The 17,103-nt window shown below is 52.5% G+C and overlaps 2 protein-coding genes across 5 annotated transcripts in view; one reads left to right on the forward strand and one right to left on the reverse strand.

Annotated features, from left to right (window-relative positions):
* SCUBE3 (signal peptide, CUB domain and EGF like domain containing 3) overlaps window positions 1-12,014 on the reverse strand; it is a 34,135-nt gene extending 22,121 nt beyond the window's left edge. For all 4 annotated transcript variants that reach the window (XM_059178542.1, XM_059178540.1, XM_059178541.1 and 1 more), the window contains exon 1: window positions 11,334-12,014. In XM_059178542.1, the coding sequence (XP_059034525.1) occupies window positions 11,334-11,418 (85 nt within the window). In that variant the 5' untranslated portion in view covers window positions 11,419-12,014. The remainder of the gene's footprint in view (window positions 1-11,333) is intronic.
* TCP11 (t-complex 11) overlaps window positions 1-17,103 on the forward strand; it is a 138,966-nt gene that overhangs the window by 29,452 nt on the left and 92,411 nt on the right. The window contains exon 2 of the mRNA XM_059178562.1: window positions 10,956-11,074. The gene's annotated coding sequence lies outside the window, so the exon portion shown is untranslated. The remainder of the gene's footprint in view (window positions 1-10,955; window positions 11,075-17,103) is intronic.

Below are 17,103 nucleotides of genomic sequence, written 5' to 3' on the forward strand. Positions count from 1 at the left end.
CCTTGCCTGGCTTTTGTTAAAATGCTGATTCTCAGGCCGCAATCGCCAAACTATGGGGATCCAAATCCTTAAGGTGCTTGATATATTTTAACAGAATGTGAATGAATGAGTGGGCCAGTAATCCCTCCAATTTATAGATACCGGGGAGTCCTAGCTTGGAACAGTTAGTTGTCCTCTGATTTTAGGTTTCAAGGCATGCTTCGGGGGGCAGGACTGAGGCTTCCTGGGGCAAAGAAGAGAACTGAAATTTGGAGAAGTGCCCCCAAATATCCTGCCTGCAGTCTTCTGAGCTTCCATTCAGCTCTGCACTCTGCCTTCCAACTCTCTGACTCCTTTGCAGCCGTCCGCCATGGCCCGTGATTCCAACTGCTGTAACTCACACTTACTCTCAGACTCCCTCAGGTTCTGCAGTCATGGTGTCTGCCTTTTGGCCCACCCTGGGAACTCATCCCCAGATGAAAGCACAGAGAAGAGGGGCATGAAGACTAGTTTATTAGAGAGGGCAAGAAGGACAGTAGAGTAGATAGTGAGAGGCGGTGTGGAGTATCAGTAGATGCAACCGATGGAGAAAATACATGGGAAGAAGAAATGCACTCTCATAAAAAGATCCTAAGTGCTGAAATGAGTAAGTCCCAGATTCAAATCCAGCTCTATCTTTCTAGAGAGGCTTTTCTGTTTCTCTTCTTTCTTCCTCTTTAAAATGGGGATAATACCTTCTCGTGAGAGTCTGTGAGCAGTTGATGAGATAATCTGTGTAAATATATATATATAGTATAATAATATAACATTATATATATATATATAATATATATATAAAATAAAAAATCTGGGAAATAGGTTCCTGATGTCTAGAAGCTGGTTCAGACAACAGATATTCTAGATTGTGCTGTCTATGGTGGTAGCCATGAAGCACCAATGGCTGTTTTAAATTTAAATTAGTTTGAAATTAAGTTTCTCAGTTGCACTAGGCCAAGTGCTCGATGGCCATTTGTGGCTAATGGCCACCACCAATGGCCAGCACTTCCAACATCACATGAAGTTCTACTGGAGTGCTATTCTCGGAGCTAAGAAAAGATACTCCTAGGCTGGGGTGGACCAAAAAATCCCTGAGCAGCAGGATTCAAGCTGGGTTTTGGAGACTGGATTGGCATTTGACCATCAGGAGAGGAAAGAGAAAATTTCAAGTGTGGTTAAACACGTGAAGAAAGACAAGGTACCCAGAGATCCAAGTCCACGTTCTCTGTCCCCCACATTTAAACATGCCCTTGTAAGTCTTCCAGGTAGCCCGGGACATTGGACAATCCCAGTGACTAATGATCATTCTGTCCATCCTCTTTTGAGCCTTCTTCTGTCTCTTACCATCCCTTTCCTAGCAGTCAGCAGGGCAATTTGGAAACTCATTGGGAAGCCCTTCCTCTAGGGACATCTCAGAAGGACATGCCTGTCTCTGAATCATTGGGTGCTTCGCTGGAATCCGCAGCAGGCTATCTGGACTTCTGTTGTTTGCTTTGCCTCCGGTTTGTGCTTACTAGGACCAGAGTGCCTCTGAGGCTGGTGGCAGCAAACCCAGGCTTCCCAGCAGATCCTGTAGCCCCTTCCAGCAGCTGGGCTCTTCCCACCATCCTACCCACTCCCTCATCGCCCTGCTCCCACTGCTTATCCCTCTCCAGCCAAAGGTTTCTGCCCTGGAAAACTATCTCTTACCTCCTCCTCTACAACGTCCAAGCATTCTCCCCCTGTCCAAGCATTCACATCCATCGCACTCTTCACATTTGAAATGCAGTTATCTCATCTCTAGCCACACTGTTCCCGGCTTCCCAAATCTGGCTCAAAATTGTCCACCCCAAAGCTCTTCCTGCTAAACCCCATTTCTAAAGAGTTCCTGATCCCAGAGGACTCCGCCTGCCTCCGCTCACTTGCCGCCGTTGCTGAGTGGCTCTGCTGATGCTGTCAAGCCCTCTTGTGTGGCATGTTCTGCTTCCCTCACTTGGCTGGTCACTCACTGAGGACGGGACCTTTCAACGATTTGAATGGAATCTTTTGAAGCAGTTGATGCCCATAGCAGAGCTCTGAGGGGTGCCTGGGTGGTTCAGTGGGTTGGGTGCCCAGCTCTTGGTTTCGGCTTGCATTGTGATCTCAGGGTTGTGAGATCGAGCCGTGGGCCTGCTTGAGATTCTCTCTCTTGCTCTTCCACTGAATCCCCCGTCCCAGCAAAACAAACAAAGTGGAGCTCTGAAATAGGGGCCCCCATTATATCCAGTGTTTCCTCCTCCTGCCAGTTCATCCTTTCAGAGCTCTCTTCCGCCACATCTGCCCACCCACGATTTATCCGTGCAGGGATCACTTCAATACCCATAGGCATGGTCTCTTCATAGCTCTCAGTAAGCAAGTATTTACTACTGGCCTGACAAACAGGTTGAGGCTAGTTGGGCATAAATTGGTCTAGACCCGTGGTTCTCAACCCTGGCTGCACACTGGGATTCCCTGGGAGCCTTTTTTAAAAAGTGGCTGTCTAGGCAGTCTCCTACACCAGCTGCATCGGGATCTCCAGGGTGTGACAGGGCTGGATGGCTGTCTGCCTTCCTTGCCCCTCTCAGATAAAGTGAAGAGACCATTTGCAGGAGCCAGGAAGACACTGGAGACAGCAAGAGGACAAGAGTGTTTGAGGGGTGCCTGGGTGGCTCAGTGGGTTGAAGCCTCTGCCTTTGGCTCAGGTCATGATCCCAGGATCCTGGGATTGAGTGCCACATCAAGCTCTCTGCTCAGCAGGGAGCCTGCTTTCTCATTTCTCTTTGCCTACTTGTGATCTCTGTCTGTCAAATAAATTTTAAAAATCTTAAAAAAAAAAAAAAGTGTTTGAGAAAAGGGGTTCTGGAGTGCTACCGTGCAGTGTAAATACAATGGCACCTCCTCCCGGGGCTGCTGGGGCTGCCGTGCGCATCAGATGGGTTAATACTTGTCAAGTACTTAGCACAGCAGTGCAGGCATATAGTAAGTGCTCAGAAAGGTTGGCTATTTTTAGTCCTTCTCTCCCACTTTCTCCCCAGTATCGTTTCTGAACCCCTCTCTGCTTCTCCTCCCTCGTACCAGAGCGCCATCTTTGTGGGGACAGGCAGCACAGGGACAGTGTGTGATGGCACAGGAAGTGTTAGGGGGCCATTATCCCTGAAGGTACCTTCTCTAGTGCCTGTTCTACCCATGCTGGGAACTGCCCAAAGAGGAGGGCAAAGTGGGTGAGGGACCGGTTGGGACCCAAAAAGCCACCCTCCACGATCCCTTGGGAGGGCTCTCCTTTTGTGCCTTTGAGCCCACCTCAGGTATGGGGCTGGATCAAAAGCTGAAGTGGGGGAGAGAGGCGGCTGCAGAGATACCCAAGATGAGTCAAGACCTCCCTGCCTCTCCTGGCATGAATGCCCAGGTCTGCAGCTGCAGCAGCTTTCCCAGTGCCAGCTGACATTTCTCTGGATTTGCTTCCGCACCTAGCAGAGCGCTCCATATGCCCTGCTCAATGTAAGGAGGGAGCGTGGGATGTGGGGGTGGCATTGAGAGGGTGAGAGGGTAGACCCGACCCGAAGGGGTGGATTGTTTGACCAGGGGCAGTCCTAAGGTTCCCTTCTGAGGATGGGGAAGTATACCCCAAAGGGAAGCAGGAGGACCCCAAAGGAAACACTCCCGTCTGCTTCAAAATTTTGCTAAGGTCCAGCCCAAGGAATAACAGCAAATGGGAAGGTGCAGAAAGCAGGCTGCAGATAAGCAGACACCCCTAGGGAGAGTTCACACACACACCTGCTTACATTACCACAGTAGTTCCCCCGACCACTCACAGCAGCAATTTGAGGGACCTAGTGAGGAGGTCCAAAGCAGCCTGCCTCGTGTCCTAATGGGCCTGCACGACTGTGACATCCTTCCTGCCCCAGCCAGGTTAGCCCAGGGTGATTGGACTAAGTGCAGGCTCTCTGATCGCCTGACCAATCATTGTCTTGTGATTTGTGTGCTGCCTGCTACCATTATTTAACTTCTAATTCATGGGCAGTATCTCCCTCCAGAAACCTCCCTGAGGCCATGGCTGCTGAATCTTTGAAATCTACATGGCAGCTGGGAGCTGATCATAGGTACTCAGCCATTCAGCAGAGTTACTAAGCATTTGCAACATGCCAAACACTGTGCTAGGGGCTGGGCATCCAGCAGTGAACAAGACAGACCCATATCCTGAAGGCATTTAGTCAATATTTGTAAAGCATTTACTCAGATGGGTGGATGGATGGATGGATGGATAGATGGATGGGTTGGTGGTGAGTAGATGAGGTCCACATCTATGTCATCTTCCCCGTTCTATGTTACCGCAAGGAAAAAGCTTTTTATTTTCCTGTGATCCCCCAGCTGTTCTGGGTGGAGGGCAATCCTAGGAAATTTAGTCTTAAATTAAAGGTAGGGGGATAGGAAACTCAGGGAAAGTAAGAGACCCACTTAAGTGCATCTGTTTGGTGATGCAGAGGCCAGAAGAGACGGGGACCAGTAAATCCAGGGTGGGATTCATAGGGAATCCTATAGGATCCACAGGATCTCAGTTTCTTCAGATATTATCTGGAGCTGCTCAGGGACCTCTATGAAGCATCCTTGTCCAACAGGTGTTCCCAGCCTCGGTGCTAAGTAGCACTTGACAGTGGGGCAGCAAGGGTCCACCTGCGACCAGCACAATCATTGTTGCTCCTGGTCAGTTCTCTTATCCTTTCCTCTGCGTTGCCTCCCACATGTAATTAACACCTAAAATAGAACCAGCCAGGCTTCAGCCATGACACCCTGACCTGTATATGCGAGTGTGTATTCTCCTTCTAGATCAAAAGGGCAACTAGGGGAACTGGCTGGGGCCTGGCTTCAGAAGCCAGAAGCTCACGCTTCTCAGGCTATGTCCCCGACTTGGAACCGGGCTGAGACTGTGACCTCAGCTGTAGCCTGAGCCCATCCTCGGCCTGGACAGAGGATAGGCAGGGTGTAAGGGAGGCAGGCCTGGAGTCTAGGAAACCACACAGACAACCTCAAGGAGAGGAGACAGAGCACCTTCTTCCTTTTGAAAATAGGACCCTTCTTATATAGCTGAGCCTGCTTGACAGAAGGGCCAGGAAAAGCAGTTGGTGCTCAGTGCCTGGTGGGGAACGGGGATGAAACTGAGAGCTTTGTCACCCAGCAAGAGGCCCTGATGAGTTTCTCTAAGTCGTACCACCTTAACCCTAAACCAGCTCCTTGCTCATCTGAAGGTACCTCAAATGGACAAGAATTTTCTCCTTTTCAAGGTGGATGAAACCACCCTGAGTCAGGGGCCTTTAGGGGATGATTAGGTAGGGGATCCTTAGGTAAGAAGGACAGACCAGAACACTGGAGAGAGAGGGGTGTGGAGGCAGGCAGTGGGCCAAGGCAGGTTCCAGCTTCCTGATTATCTGTCTTCTCTCTACACGGATGGAGAAAATGACAGCACAAACAGGGATGGTGTCAGATGATGCATAATGACGTGTGTGGGGATTTCAGCCCAGCTATCTCATATGGGCCTTTCACTACCTAGATGGGGAACCAGCCCAGAGAGGGCAAGCACGAACAGCTTGTGCACAGCCAGACGCGGGTCTTCTGACTCCCAGTCCAGTGCTTGCTCTCCTACACTATCGTCTGGAAACACCCAGGGGAGGAATCCATGCCTTCCTTGGTCGTTGTTGTGTCTCCCCCCACCCCAACTCAGCACAGAGTTCGGGCATGAAGAAAGCATCTGATACATAATCATGGAATGGCCTGGAACTGACACTTGGCTGTCCCCGGTCGGAGAGCCCTAGCAGGCTCTGAGGCTTCGGGCATGGGGGTAGCTGGAAGGAGCGCAGGGCCGAGTGGCGGGCAGGGACGAAGGCCAGTGCGCCATGGTGGGAGCAGACAGAGCTGCAGCAAGGACGGGGTGGGCAGGTGTCTCCAACTCGGATTCACTATGTCGGGCCAAGCAGCTGGTTAGAAACAAAAACAAACACCGGGATACAGGTTCCTGCTGTTAACAGCTTCAAACCGCCAGAGGAAAACTCCAAATAAATATAATTAGAAACTTGTAAAAACGTCCTCTCTGTAAACTTGCTCCCCAGGGTCTATCCTTTAAGCTCCCCCTTTCTTCCAGCACCACCCCCCAGCCCAGTCCCTGCATACCCTGACTCTCCACCCTCACTCACCCAGGGATTCCTTAGATCTCTTTCCTTATTCTGGATCTTCCCTCCAGCCCAGGCCTCTCCTCAGCTTGGTGCCATCAGGAACCAGATGTGGACAGTCTCTGGCCTGGAGCCCCGAAATCCAAACCCCACAGCTCTCTGGGGCTATGGGTACAGCCACAGGGAAACCATAGGTAATAGTGAGGGCCACAGTGCCCTACTTAGGGGTCATCTCTTCACCCCAAGGCCAAACCCAATAGCAACTACAAAACAGTACCTCGGTCTGAAATGTTTCAGCTGGAGGAGAATACAGAGGGCTAGGCTTGGAGCTGAGAATACACCATACAGGACCAGGGACTGGGGCCTCCGGGGCCTGCCCAGATAGGATTCAGTTCCCAGAACACAATCATCGCAGCTCCCCTACCCAAAGCTGCTGGATGCACACACCCTCACACACACGTACACGCACAGAAACACACACTTGTTTTGTAGACGCTCTTCCAGGGGGAGTCTACTTAAGGACACAGAACAATCAGGTACTTGGGGCCCCAGGAAACTGGGGTGGGGTAAGCAAGGAGGAGTAGCCAAGTGACAGACTCCGGCACGGAGCAGTAGAGGAGGGCCCAGGCAGAGGGCCTGAGCGTCAGGCAGGAAGGCCCCAGAAGCCTGGGGGCAGGACCAAGAATTTTTCAAGTGTTTTCTGCCTTCCAGCAGGAAGATTTCAATGAGATGTGCAGAATCTCAGAGCTGAAGGGGACTCTCCTGATACTCTAGTCCATTTCACAAGTGAGGGAGGGCATTTCAATGATTTCCTCAAGGGCCCCAGTCCTCAGGCTCTGCGTCTACCAACCCACGGGCACCAAACGCCCCACCACACGCCATTTGGAGCTGGCAGTACTCGGGCATGGGAGGACAGGCTGGTGACAGAGAGGCCAGTGGGGGGAGGGGAGGGTCTGTGTCCCCTTCTAGCCCAGATGCCTAGCTCCTCTACCCCTTGGGCATCCCTGAGTTAGCTGCTGTATCACTTTTCCCCCAGCCAGGCGCAGCCGTCCCTCTGTTTCCAGACTGCTGTCTTCTAACTGAGCCTGAAGAACTTGTCCCCGGGTCTGGGCCTCTTGCGGGCACTGCCCGTCTCAGAAGCAGCCCTGCAGTTTCCAGCCCTGACAGGGACTCTTTCTTAGAAGTGGTCATGTGCTAGAGGTACGGGATGTCAAGGGAGGCCCACACCCTGACACGAGGGGTCCAGAGCCGGGGGCAGGGCCGGGGGTAAATTCAGGCAGCGAGCCCCTCTGCCTCCATCTCTGCAAGAGGGTCTGAAACCTTCCGTTCCCTTCCCCCACCCTCAATCCACGGCACTGGACCAAGCCATTCCACTTCTTGACTTCTCCAACGAAAACAAAACGCACATTGCCCTGCTTCCTTTTTCCTCTCACCGGAGCACGGCGCATGCACACACACACGGGTGGATACACACACACACACACATGCACACACACACACACACACACACACCCCGAATCATGCACACGCACGCTCGCACTCCCCAGTGAATGCACACCTCACATTCCCAAACTCACACCCAGGGCCAGCTCCTTTTACAACAGGTCCCAGCTGCTCACATCTCAAACCGGTTCTCATGCTCTCAGATTCCTGAAGGTTTCAGAAAACAGTCTCATTTAGGGGTGGCTGATAACTTTCTTCTTTCTCTGCCTGCGGTAATTCTGGCCTCGGTGTCTTCTGCTCCCCTCTCTCTCCTTCCGCTCTGAGGAGGCTCAAGGAGACGAGGGGTAAGAAGTGGAGAAGTGCTCCCCTGGCCCCAGGCTTCCCCCACCTCCCCGGGGGAAATGTCACTGAGAGAAGAGAGGTCAAAGGGATTCCTGAGGAATTTCTAAGCAGTCCACCCCCCCCTTCTCCACCCTTCTGGAAAAATGGAGGTGGGGGAGACAGGCTTAAAAGCAACTGATTGAAGATCAGGCTCCAAGAGTGGGGACTCACTCTCTCTCTCTCTCTCCCCAGTGTGGCCTGGATGGGGCACAGGCAATAGCCGGCTGCCCACGGGGCCACCCTCACCCGCTGACACGGTTATGGTTTTCATTTCATATTTTGGAGGGAGGGGCTAGGAGGAACAGTCCCCTCACTGTAAGAGCTGGCCACAGGAGCCCAGGGAAGCGGGGAGGAGAGGAAATAGCCACATTAAAGAGGAAGAGAGGGGTGGGGGAAAGAGAGAGAGACACACACATACACCCAGACAGAGACCCGGAGAGACGCGTGGAGACAGAGAGACACTGTTTGCCGCCAGATGAACGCTCTCTGTCTCGGGGATGGTGTTACTTGGAAACTCTAAATACATGACTTTATCAACATTTTATCCCTAATGAGAAGAAAAAACAACCAGGTAAACTAAACGGCCAGGCTGGCTCTCCCTGAGCCTGCCCTGGGGACAAGTTTCCCCCTGGGGAAGCCAGGAGACCTTTTCATTCAGCTGTAACCTGAGCCCTAAGCAAGGATTAGATCTTTTTAACCACTGCTGCAACCCCCCCCCAAAAAAAAAAGCAAAGCAAATTAATGCTTTTAAGTTAACAATTATCTTGGTTATCCAGTCTGTCTACTTTAAAATACACAGACAGGCACTTGAAAAAACACTCAAAACCATGTACCCTCATGCTCACTCACTCCTGGTGACACGAGCTTACCCACCCATTCATCCACACACGGTTCTCAAAGACATGAAAATGTTCGTATCCAGGCTTAACAACCAAGTCACGAGAGACACAGGCACCCAGCTCTACCTCCTGTGGGTGATGGTGGTGAATTTCTCTCTCTTGCTCTCTCTCCCCATCTCTCTCTCTCTCACACACACACACACACACACACACACTCTATCCAGAGATATAATAATGGCACAAGACAGTTGCCTAGAGTCTTTGTAATTTAAAGAGACCCACTAGAGCTTCGACTAAAAGCACATGGCACTGAAAGCACACCTGCTGGCGTGATACTCAGGAGATCTGTCTGGGAGCGAGGGATGTCCACAGCACTCCATCTAGGGGTAAGGTTGCCCTGCCCAGTCAGTACTTGTCTTTCCTGCAGCAGTGGCCTGAAGATTTGGGTCCAGAGACCCTCTACCCCAACGGACCTGTCGTTAGGCCACCTCTGATAGACCGGGCTGACACAGTTCCTGAACAGCAGCGTCAGAGGAGCTGAAATGACAGGCTTCGATTCTATGCCCGGCTAGACTTGGGGATTAGAAGGAAGATGCACTGTTAACTGCAGCCTGAATATAAGCAGGAAACAAAACTAGGAGGATGGAAGTTCCTTGAGGGCAGGGGCCTCCACTCTGGCTGCATCCCCTGCCCCCAGCAGCACCCAGAGGGGTGTCTTGATGAAAAAGGGAGCCCCAGAGCACCTGGGAGGGGTTTTGAGTCCTTCTATTCCCGAAGGGTAAGCTGATCTCCCCGTGGCACCTGTCCCTTCTAGAAGTCTCCATGAGCCCTGGGAACCCCCCCGAATATACTGTTTGCTCCCTCTTTTGCCCCCAGCCCCCCAGTCTCACTAGGCCACTACAGACACAGGCTCCAACTTGAAAGAGGCCCTTACCTTGTCTCTAGATTACTGAATGAAATCTGTTCCTTCCTTCAGACTAAACTCCCTAGCTAATTCCATGTTATGAGTAAGTCAGCACACACTACAAAAGCCAGCTTTGTTTATGAAAACACAAGCAGATCCACAGTGGGAGAGGGGCTGCTCCCAGGCTGGGGGTGGGAGTGGGCTGTCTGGAACCAGAACTGGAGAAGAGGCAGTTTGGGGTTGGCAGGTTGTGAGGTCGGTATGTGACAGCTGTGGATCTCTGGTCCTTGGGCTCTGTTAAAGGACAGGTTGGAGGAAGGAGGTAGTTGAAGAGGCAACGTTTGGGAGAAGGGACTGGCGTGGATAGGGCACCATCCTTTTATCAGAGTGGGAGCCCATGCAGTACACAAGAGCACCTTAAGAGCCAAGGGCTCAGGCTCCAGGACATAGTGACCTGACTGCCAGAGACTCAGGCTTCCCCAACTCCCAAGTTCAACTTTCCCTTCTGGCTCAGCCACTTCCACACCCCATCTTGGCTTCAGGAGCCCCTGGGACAATAGGCAGAATCATATCCTCCTCCGCCAAGCCTTGCCAGGAGGAATTTTCTTTTTGTCCATATAAATCTCTTCCTGGGTGAGGACATGATGGGGGAAGGGTGCAGCAAGAGGTCAAGGGGGAGGGGAGCCTGTCCCCAAGAGAACTGTAGCCCACCAGCCTGGTTTTTTGCCAGCAAAGCCTTGGGACTGGCCAGGCAATGAGCCTGGGGTCAGTGATGGGGGCTGCAGGGCCTCCCTGTCTCTCTCTCTCTTTAATTCCTAGAGGGATCTGTCAGAGCTCCCCGGCCTGGAATTTTACTTTGTTATTTTAATGCAATTCTGACCTGGATTTAAATGGAATTGGAAACCCGAGGCCTTAATAAATAAATATTATGATAAGAAATGAAAGCCATGCAAGACGAAAGAGATTTCCCCCCAAAGAGGCAGAAAGCGACATTCTTGCTGGGAACCAGTCAGAAATTTTCTTCTCTTCTTCACCGCCCTACCATCCAGTGAGAGACGAGCTGGGCTTTCCAGAAAAGATCCTATTTTTCTTTAACATTTTTCTACTGATAAGACAACTAACTGGGAAATTTTGTCTGACTTTGCATGAGGGTTGGGGGTGAGGGGAAGAAATACATGGCGTGGCTGAAAAGTTTCATTCTCTCCGTCTCTCCAGGCCACGGCTTAAGTTTCTGGCAGTGTCTGAGAGAAGGGAAGAGTCTCTCTCGTACTTTTGGAGGACAAGAAATCTTTCGAAGATGCTGGGGCGGCAGTGAAGTCGGGCAGAATTCTGAGGTGCGTGGTGACTTCTGCACAGGGCCCTCCAAACTTCTCACTCCTCTGTGTCGCTGCCGGCTCATCCAGCCTCTCTCCCGGGACGCAGCGCCCCGAGGTCAGCTCCCCGGCCAGAGTGCGGGTGCATGGTGCTGGGCTCTGACAGCGGCACGCTTTGCCCAGCACCTGCCCTGCCCCTCCGAAATCGCGCCCCCGCCCTCGGGCCCCGCAGCCCCCGCAGCTCCCGCAGTCCCGCCGCCGCGCGCCCCTCCTTCCTTACCTTGCGCGGCTTTGCTGTGCTGGGCGGCGCGGGCGTGGACCAGCAGGACGAGCAGGCAGAGCCCGGGCACGCGCCCCGAGCCCATGGCTGGAGCCACCCGCAGCCGGGCGGCCGGGGCCGGTCTGGCAGCCCCGGGAGGGCGGAAGCCGGCGGGGCCCCCGCGCGCCGGAGGGGGGAGGGGAGGGGGCGCCCCGCCGGGGCCGGGCCGGGGGCTGCGGGCGCGGGGCGCGGACCGCGGCGCCCTCGTCGGGAGGCTCCCGATGCTGCCGGCTTCTCCCGGCCCGACGCCGGGGAAAGCGAGGCGGAGAGAGCGAGAGGCTGGGGGCGCCCGGCGCCAATGACGGAGGGGACCCACAGCCCTCTCCGAGCTGGGCTCTGCTAGCGGCGGCGGCGGCGGCGGCGGGGCTGCTCCGTATAATCCCACCCAATTCCCAGCTTCGCCCGAGGAGAGCTGCCGCCGGAGAGCGCGCAGAGCCCGAGCGAAGGACCTGAGAAAGGGGAGGGGAAACGCAGCGCCAGAAACACGCCCTTTCTGCCTCTCTTTCTTCCTCTCTTGCTACTTCTCTGTCTCTCGGGCTCCCGTCTCTTTTTCTTCGCCTTTCTCCTCCTCCTCCTCTTTCTCCTCCTCTCCTCGCTCCTTTTCGTTTTCTTCCTCCTCCCCCTCCTCCTCCACCACCTCCTTTTTCGTGCCCTTTTTTCTTTCAAATGGGGCCTCGGCGCGGCGGCCGCTCCCCCTGCGCGCCCGGGCGCGGCGGCCCCCTCCCCAGGCTGCCGGGCCGCTGCCTGCAGGAATTTACAATCCCGCGCTGGGGGAGCGGGGCCGGTCTCCATGGAGACGGCTTCCCCGGGAGCAGGGAGGTCAGGCGCAGACCGCGCACAATCAATGGATCAATGCAAGCCCCGCTCGGCTCCAGACCAAACAGCACCGGGCTCTGGCTCGTTCTCTCTCCCTGCGGAAGGAGTGGGGGAGCTAGGGTGCGCCCCGGCGCTCGCACGAGATGAGGGCTGTGCGACGCAGGTTTGCAGGCACACCTCCACGAGGAGACAAAGAGAGCCCCGGGTGTCGGGGAGGCTGGGGTGGACGGGATCGCACGGGCACTCCGGCACGCCCGCCCGACGCAGCCCGACACGCGGGACACAGCCACATGGGACCTCGAAAAACCAAGAGGGGCTCCCACTTCGGGCCGAGGGCCACCCTGCCAAGTCTTACCTCCAGCGCACCCCTCACCCCCGCCCCCCTCGGGTCTCCGTGCTCCTTCCTAGCACTGAGTAAACTTTAATTGAGGACCAAGAAGAAAGTAGCCTTCCTCCAGCTCAAACTCCGGGCCCCAGGGCGACTCCTTTGCAGTTCTGGCCTTGGAGGTGGCCCACTGAGTTACCCTACTCATATAGAAGTGAGCTCACATATAAAACGCTCTCATGCCCTCAGCACAGGGGCAAGAGCTAACCCAGGAATGTGCCCATGCGTGTAAACACAGACACAAACATCTGCACATAACGCTTCTCCAAACCTGCCCTCACAGCCTCAGGATGCAGTCCCAGCCAATCCATTCTGAGCTCTTCATATCTCCAAAAGCTGGGCAGTGGAGGAAAGATAAATGATATTTGCAAAAAATAAGGGCAAAAGATATAAAAAAGCCCATGGACACTGCCTTCTGGGTCAATTTACAGCTCAGCATCTTCTCTCCTTTTATCCTAGAGGAAAGAGCCCTTGAAAAGGGTGGTGAGGGCTTTCTTGGAGTCTGGGGCTCAGTCAGTCAAGTTCCAGGCAGTTACTTAAGCTTCAGAGCCAATTTTTTTCAGGGAAGAAACAAGCAGGACCCAGTCCAACCTCAGAAAGCCCTCAGTTTACCCGGGAGAAAGGGAAATGACCAGAATCACCTTGAAAGTAACTCTGTTCTTAAACAACCTTGACACTGGCAGTCCACATCAACTAGGTGACAGGTGTGACATGTCAGAGGTCTCCTGAGCCCCTAGGGAGAAGAATTGAGCCCTTCCTTCCCTTGGGATTGAGTAGAAGAGTAGGAAGATGGAAACAGTTTCAAGCATTTGGGGTTTTGTCCTGGTTCTGTCTTGGGACGAAGGTTGCCTTTCGGTAAGTCACATCTCAATGAGCCTTAGCGTTATCTAGAAAACAAGAGGGTGAATTAGCTCCTTGGTGGAAAAGAAAAGAGAGAGAGAGAGCCCTTAGGTTAGGAAGCCTGGGGGAGGAGGTCTTGAGAACCCTTGATTGTCCTGAGAGATGATGGTAGGGACAGAAGCACGCAGATCACAGGAATGGTGTGGAGGCCACAAAAGGTTGGGTCAAGCGTTCTCCCAGGTCCCTTCCAGCTCTGTCACTCTAGGACTCCCTCCCTCCTTCATTCCATTGGCAAACCCCTCCCCTTAAAGCTGCTTTGCCTGCTGTCACCAATTATGTATAGGGCTGGGGGACAAGTACAAACTTGCCATCCTTTCTGTCCCAAACAAGAGAGTGGTTAGAAGAAGAAGGAGATGATGAAGAAGAAAGCAGAGGAGAAGAAGAAGACGAAGAAGAAGGAGGAGAAGAGGAGTTATTAGACATTGTCAGATGGTGCCTGATCTACATGGGAACACAGGGAGAGAGCTGAAGACCCCCCACCCGGAAGGCAGGGAAAAGAGATTACACAGTGCCTTGCTTTGTCTCTGCTTTGCTTTGGACACTCGTATGAACTTCTCTGGGTCCCTAGAGAAGAGGGCTCCAGCTTACCCTCTAAACTGCAGGGTAGGTTGGCATGAAGGAGTCTGCAGGGACAGATTAATAGATCACCTCAAACCTTGTCTCTAGTTTAGCGTGATTCCCTGGTCCCCTGAGTGTGGCTATTGCCCTGCCTTAGCTGCCAAGTCTCTGGGAGACTTGGTGTCTTTTACTCTGGTTTCCTTTTTTCCCCCTCATTCTGCCAACTTTTTCTTCATCCCTCTAGGACCGGGGAAGCTTCCTCCACATCTGGGCAGAAGAGGCAGTTCCCCGCCCTTCTCCCCGCCATCCAGTCTGGTCTCAGCCCACCCCCCAGCCCTACAGAGGATTCTGTGGAAGCAGAAGCAAGGCTTCTCTCTGGGCACTGTTAACTGGGGGGCTGGTCCCACGACCCTCTGCCCTGTCCACTTCTGCAGGGGCTCATAACTGGGTAGCGACGTTAGAAAATGACAAGGAAGAAATCAAGAGATGGCAGTTGCAGGTGGTATTACAAAAGCAGCAGCCTATGCTTGCCATAGCATAGCCGCGCCGGCAGGAGCAAAGTATTCCTGGGTTCTTTGGGCCTCCCACACTCTCTCGGGCCACGGTGTGCTTTCTACCTTCACTTTCCTTTGCGGTTGCTTCCGACATTCATTTCCCTCTAATTTCCCCTGCAGAAATTCAGGGAGAAAACTGGGCTGGGGACCCAGCCTGATGCTGCTTGGGGATAGCCTCTGCCAGGGCCTAGCACACTCAGAGGCTTCCGCATCCCTGCCAAGTCTCCTTCCATAAGACTTTGCTTTTTTTCGGTTCCTCAGCTTCCGCATCTATAAAATGGGTCCATTTGGGCTCCTGGGGGGTGCAGTTGATTAAGCAGCTGCCTTCGGCTCAGGTCATGATCCCAGGGTCCTGGAATCGAGCCCTGTATCGGGCTCTCTGCTCAGTGAACAGCCTGCTTCTTCCTCTCCCTCTGCCTGCTGCTCTACCTCCTTGTGCTGTCTCTCTATCTCTCTGTCACATAAATAAATAAAATCTTAAAAAATAATAAAGTTTAAAAAATTAAAAATTAAATTAGATTTAAAAGGCAAAGCTCTGTTAACTTTCTAGCTATGTGACTTCAGGTAAGTTATTCAATCTCAGTGAGCTTTGGTTGTCTCATCCCAAAAAGGGAATAAAAACATCCACCTTGAAATGTTATGGCATTAATTGAATGAAATGATGAATGGAAACCCCCCTGGCACATAGTAGGCATTCAGTAGGCAGGGGCTACTGCTGTTCTTCTGACTGCTTCTCAGAAGGAACAAAGGCCAGAGTGTTTGATAATAAAGGTATAGTAGTGCCTGGGAACAAGCAGTCTTGTCCTGGGCCAAACTTTGATGCTGCTGGGTATAAGAACAACTAACTGGGTTCAATTCTCACCACCCCCAATAGGTTCTGTCTGTCACATGATCTTTTTTTTTTTTAAGATTTTATTTATTTATTTGAGATCGAGAACACGAGTTGGGGGAGCGGTAGAGAAAAGGGAGAAGCAGACTCCTGGCTGAGCAGGGAGATCCAGGTGGAGCTTGATCCCAGGACCCCAGGATGATGACCTGAGCCCAAGCCACTCAGGCACCCCTGTCACACGTTCTTACTGAGAAGTTTCCAGAAATGCCATGCACTGAACACACTGCACCCATCAGCATCACTTTCAAGTTGGAGAGTAGAAAGGTAGGTAGGGTAGTGCCAGAATCCCTCCTTCCCTGCCACCTCACATCTCCTATCAGCATGAAGAAGACCCAGACACTCAGATTAGAGCGCATAGCTACCCTTCACTGAGCGCTTTCTGTGTGGGTCAGGCACTGTAACAGGCAATCCATGGGAAGCCTATCAAGCAAGAACTATTATGCCCATTTTGTTGATAGGAAAATTGAGGCTCTTAGTCAGCCAGATGACTGACGACAAAGGGGCAAAGCCAGGACTTGGGCCCAGACTTGACTCTGAAGCTTGTGCACCTCCTCCATGCTGTATCCTGTCTCCTCCGAATCCACAGAGAACTAACACATTCTGCCCACTGTTACAGTTTAATCATTCAGGGCAGGCTGAGGGTCACAGACCAGCCCCATCACATATAAGAGGGAAGAGGGCAGTCATCTTGCTCTGGAGGATCATGTAAGAATACAACTTCAAAAGGCTTTAGCCTTTGGGGCTCCTGGGTGGTGCAGTCAGTTAAGCATCTGACTTTTGGTTTGATCTCAGAGTCCTGAGATCAAGCCCTGGATCCAGTTCTTTGCTCAGCGCTGAGTCTGCTTAAGACTCTCTCTCTCCCTCTTGAGTAAATAAAGAAATCTTTAAAAAAAATTTTTATTTTATTTTTTAAAAAGCTTTTATTTATTTAATTGACAGAGAGACAGCAAGAGAGGGAACACAAGCAGGGGGAGTGGGGGAAGGAGAAGCAGCCTTCCTGCCAAGCAGGAGCCCGATGCGGAGCTCAATCCGGGGACCCTGGGATCGTGACCTGAGCCGAAGGCAGATGCTCAACAACAGTCACCCACGCGCCCCAAGAAATCTTTTTTAAAAGGGGGGGCTTTAAGCATCATATTTGTCTGGTGAGAGGTCACATGACTTGCCCAAGGTCACACAAATTTAAGAGGCAAAGCTAGAAGCAGAATCTATGTCTCCCCTGACTTCTGACTGTACCCTAAGCCTGTACCCTCCAAGCTGCCAGTCCTACCCCTTCCAGTTCTCGCTCTTCCTCTTCCTGACGACTTGATCACTCATGAAGCCTCCCATCAAGTGGAATAAGGTACTTAATTGCCTACCTTCTCCCCAGTACACGCTGTCCCAGGCCCTCTAGGGCCTACAGAAGAAATAGAAAATGTGATTCCTGACTCAAAGAGATATATCAGCATTAGTGTGTAGGGTTCCAGACCCCTGGGCATCACCAGGAAAATCCCCCGAATGCTAGAATCTCACCAGGAAGGCAAGATCTGTATATGCAAAACATACTATGTATATGCAAATGCAACATCAAGCAGTCAGCAGCAACGAACCATGGAAAGCCACCACACAGAAGTTAGTCATCCAAGATTTCGT

This window comes from Mustela lutreola, chromosome 6, assembly GCF_030435805.1.
Source record: "Mustela lutreola isolate mMusLut2 chromosome 6, mMusLut2.pri, whole genome shotgun sequence".
Taxonomy (NCBI): Eukaryota; Metazoa; Chordata; class Mammalia; order Carnivora; family Mustelidae; genus Mustela; species Mustela lutreola.